Consider the following 4,436-nt stretch of genomic DNA (forward strand, 5'->3'; position numbering starts at 1 on the left):
GACAATTTTGACATAATCTAAGAAAACATAATAATAGTACCACATTGATTTTTCACGCGATAAGATTTGGCACGGGGAAGCTGGAGACGGCCCACGCCGCTCTGCGCCCAGCGCGCGGCGCCACATCGACGCCGGCGCCCAGCACGTGAATTTCCGGCCGGAAGAAGGGGAACACCGGGGGCGCTGCCAGGGGAACCGCCGCCGCCAAGCACAAGCAAAGAGTAAAGCGTGGTCTTCAAGAGAGCTCTGTCTGTACGATCCCCATAACCACCTGTTGTTGCCATCAATATTCAATTTGAAATTGAAAATTTGAAATCAGCATGGTAACCAGCTGCTGGGAATGACTGGTGGCTGAATTGGCTGGCTGGTGCTGGCCCAGCCAATTCAGGCCTGCCGAACAGACTGTATGGCCTGTCGAATTGCGGTACGTGCAGCTCCCAAGAAGAGCAGAGATAGAAACTGCTGCCGACCGCATTCATCCTCATCGGCAACCATAAGGCATTCCATATTGATATACATATATACCATGATGATCAAGAAGCAGTGAAGCACGGCACACCAGGAGCAAGATCCCACAGTTGATCTGCTCCCCTCAGGCCTAAAATCACAGCTGGTCTGCTGTCCCGCTCCCGCAACCATTCCACGTCACCACGAGATCACAGACGGCACAGCCAGAAGCGATCTACGGTTCTTCCATGGAGGACACGGGCAGGTCGCTAGCAGCGTGGGCGGGCGTCCTCCGGGACTCCATCTTGGCGACCACCTCCGCCACCACCAGCCTCGACAGCAGCAGCCCCGCGACGAGCGCCGACGCCATCAGCATTGTGAACACGGCGCTCCAGCTCCTGGCGGAGATGTACCCCGTCAGCAGCGGGCCGATGGCGGCGCCGATCGACCCCGTGCCGTCGATGATCGCCGTCACGGTGGCCAGCGCGCGGGAGTTGCCGTTGAGGGAGCTGTGCGTGCCGAGGTCCGCGGACACGGCCGTCGTGATCAGCGCGTAGGGCCCGTTCACCAGCATCCCGGTGACGAACATGAGCGCGATGTTCCACGCCAGCGAGACGTTCCCGTAGATGCGGTAGAAGAAGAGCGCCGGTATCGCGGAGAAGGTGAAGCTCGCGGCCGTCAGCGCCCGGGCGTCCAGGTGGTCGGAGATGTGGCCGGCGAGGATGCCGCCAACAACGCCACCCACGTCGAACAGAGTTGACAGTACCCCGGCTTCCGAGTCTGACAAGTATTGTCCACCGATAGCTGAAAACAGGAACAGGCAGAGTGTTGATGTTAGTGTAAAAAAAAATAGTTCTTAGAACCTGCAATTCAATGCAGTAAAAAGGTATAAAACCTTTTAATTTTTGTATGGTTTATGCATATATGGCATGATGCTGAGTTATTTCAGAATTAATCAATAGACTCTTTATCTTTCATAGCCTAAAAACTACTTTTACTATACACATTGAAACACAGAAGTCAAATTATTCACGCAGCAGCATATTGCCACACACTGGCCAGTAGCACTCACATCATCATGTGCCTGCTTTCTTTCATGGTTTGTTTCAATCAAATACCTAAAAGTACTTAAGCAGAGTGAGAAATCAGAAACATGCCAAGAATTACTTTTCCCCCCTGTACTAGCAAGTCAAAAAGCACCTTGGTTGCAGAGTGCATTTCAGTGGAACCCAGTGCAACTGAAATGCTATGATGTTTAGAAAAGTCAGCTCCAATTCTAGGGAGTGCTTGTCAACATATATAAAGGGGCAGAAAGTTTGATTTGCACATCACAAAAGGGCTTACAATTTCACTTGCTAATTTGCTTCGACACTAGTATATAATATCTCAAGCACTCATTCTAACTAGTGACGTGCGTCATATCATAAGGTTTGGAACTCTAAACACCAAAACATGCTTTCTGATTATCACAGTGTGCAATAAGGGTTCATTTCCTAAAAGCCAAAAAAAGAGAGGCTGTGGTAACTGCAAAAATATAACTTGACAAACCTGTGTGGCTGATATAAAAGGGAAGCCAATACAGGAACGTATAGGCCACAAGCTTGCAGAAGAAAAGGCAGAGGGCAAAAGGAGCTACACCAGGAATTCTCCACGCCTCAATAAATCCAATTGCCTTTTCTTTTACATCTGATGAGCGTCGTTCCAACAAGGGAGTGTCCATGTCACTCTTTTCATAATCCTTCAAATGGAGATCCTCCTGGATTCCAATCACATCAGGCCCAACAGGCAAGAAGAGGAACACCGTGAGCCCGACCAGTGCGATCATGATACCGGGCACCGCAAAGGACCAGCACCACCCATACTTCAGCATGGCAGCAGCAATCAGAGAGCCAGATATGTTTCCTACGGATGTGTGAGCATTCCATATTCCCATTATCAGTCCCCTCTTGCTCTTCCCAAACCAGTTGCCAACTACTGCAACCACTGAAGGCCATCCAGATGACTGAAACAGACCAGAAATCATCTGCATGACCAGAAAGTAGTAGAAGTTGTGTACATCGAACCAGTAGCCGGCTCCAAAGGCGGCGGTGAACAATCCAGTTCCTATCATTCCTATAGTCAGCAGGATCCTCAGATCCACCCTATCGCCCAAATGGCCAGCAAAGAACATGCCAATTGCATATACACCAAGAAAAGCCAAGTCAATCTCGCCAAGCAATGCAGTGCCGTCTTCAGCGTTGAACGGAGCCCAACCGCTGGAGAGAGTTGTATTATTGCTCTCTGCACCTTTCAAGTTTTGAAGATAGAGATGACTGGGCCAATGCAACGTACCCAGGTTTGTCTTAGGATCGAGAACACTCTTGACAATGCTTGTAGTTTTTCTAGTGGCATGGTAGCTGGCGTATGATAAGAACGTCAGCACTAGTACAAGAGCCTGGCATGATCTGAAGGAGATGGGACTCCCCCGGACACACTCAAAAAGTTGAATTCCCAAGGGCTTTCTGCTACGCATTTTATTTTTCTGATGACTTGAGGAGCCCATGAATGAATCTGAACTGATTTTTCCTGCAAAGATAGCTCAAGCCAGGAATATGAAATTGCCTTAACGGTGTTGGTCGTGCCTGAAAAGGTCAAATAGAACCGACATCAGAACCATCCACAAGACCATATATAAGAGCTGTCAATTTCGTTTTGTAATACTAAGTATAATCCCATGACAATAAGGAAAATAAGCTGGTTATCGTTTTGTCACCAAATGATAGCGTAGCTACTTCAATTTTAACATGCTAGGTGGGATGTTATGGCATCGATAATGAGCTGTAAACTATTATTGCGGAACAGCTCTAAATTATCAATTTAGTTAATTCAACAGCACTTGACATCAGCATAAGCATACGCATATTTCAAAATAGACATACTCCCACCAGATATAATAAGTATATAAAGCAACCAAACATCCATAGTTTTGCGATGTATATCTAAATACTTATCTGTACATACCTTGGCAGTATTAAACTCCTTTGATAGACAGCAGAAACTGAATGTAAATCGGGGAAAGTATGTCAACAACAAGGGGCAAAACTCATGTCAAACATCTACGGAGTACATGAACATCAAAGGCAACACTGCGATTTAATCCGGTTTGCTCCGTATAACCAATCGCCAAACAAAAGGGAAAGGAACGTGCTTTTCACAATTGATTAAACGAATAGCTGGTGGCTGAACTCAATGGGAAGAAAAGGCAAGGAACACTCGTTCAGATATCCAACTCAGGGAGGGAAAAGAAGCATCAAAGCCTTCAAAGGCGAGCGGGAAGGTACGGAAAGCAACACACCAACGGATCGCGCTCTTCATCAGGGAGGAAAGAAGAATAGAAAAGGTTGGGATACAAAGGAAATCAAATCAGGTTGCTGCCAACTAGCGAGGGAAAGAAAGCCGGCGATCCGTTACTAGCGCTCATCTCTCCGGTAACTGAAAGCATGCTCAGGTAATTAAAGGAACGGAGGAAGAGGAAGCACCTTGAAGCTAGGAGAAGTGCCAGCCGCTTCCAAGGGAACGGCAGGAGCTGTTCCTGGCTGCGCGGACCGTGAGGGAGGCGGAGGTCAGCTTTCTGGGGCGCGGCCTCGACCGTGGCTCCGTGGCTTCCGAGGAGTTCCGTGTCTTATAGGGAAGAGAAATTCACAACAGCCTTTTTTTGCCTGGCCGTGATGACCCGGGGCCCCGGAGGCCTCGTCTGTGGATCGGGTCGTTCCCCGGTGAGGTCACACCCACGATTGTTTTATTTGTTTATTATTACTCTACCATGGTCTTCTTCTTGTGTTAAGAGCTTTTTTTTACCCAAGATTATCCAACTTTTTTTATATCACCATCACCAGCTCTGTAAACCTCTGTAAACAAAGGTACCCAATAGGATTCTTGTACGTTTAGTTTACTGACCGTCTACACCCAAGTAATTTTCTGTTATTATGAGCCTACGGTGGTATGTCAAC

The 4,436-nt window shown here is 47.8% G+C and overlaps 1 protein-coding gene across 2 annotated transcripts; it reads right to left on the minus strand.

Annotated features, from left to right (window-relative positions):
* Positions 1-451: 451 nt before the first annotated feature.
* LOC136496953 (putative glycerol-3-phosphate transporter 1) lies at positions 452-4,232 on the minus strand. Of its 2 annotated transcripts, none has more exons than XM_066492731.1 (3): positions 3,966-4,232; positions 1,996-3,068; positions 452-1,251 (listed from the first exon to the last, which is right to left on the minus strand). In XM_066492731.1, the coding sequence occupies exons 2-3, from the start codon at positions 2,987-2,989 to the stop codon at positions 683-685; spliced, it is 1,563 nt and encodes a 520-aa protein (XP_066348828.1). In that variant the 5' UTR covers positions 2,990-3,068; positions 3,966-4,232; the 3' UTR covers positions 452-682. The 2 variants fall into 2 exon arrangements, with proteins under 2 accessions (XP_066348828.1, XP_066348829.1); XM_066492732.1 differs by lacking the exon at positions 3,966-4,232 and adding an exon at positions 3,448-3,469.
* Between the last annotated feature and the right edge of the window lie 204 nt (positions 4,233-4,436).

The sequence above is a fragment of the Miscanthus floridulus genome, chromosome 12 (assembly GCF_019320115.1).
Source record: "Miscanthus floridulus cultivar M001 chromosome 12, ASM1932011v1, whole genome shotgun sequence".
In the NCBI taxonomy this organism is placed as follows: domain Eukaryota; kingdom Viridiplantae; phylum Streptophyta; class Magnoliopsida; order Poales; family Poaceae; genus Miscanthus; species Miscanthus floridulus.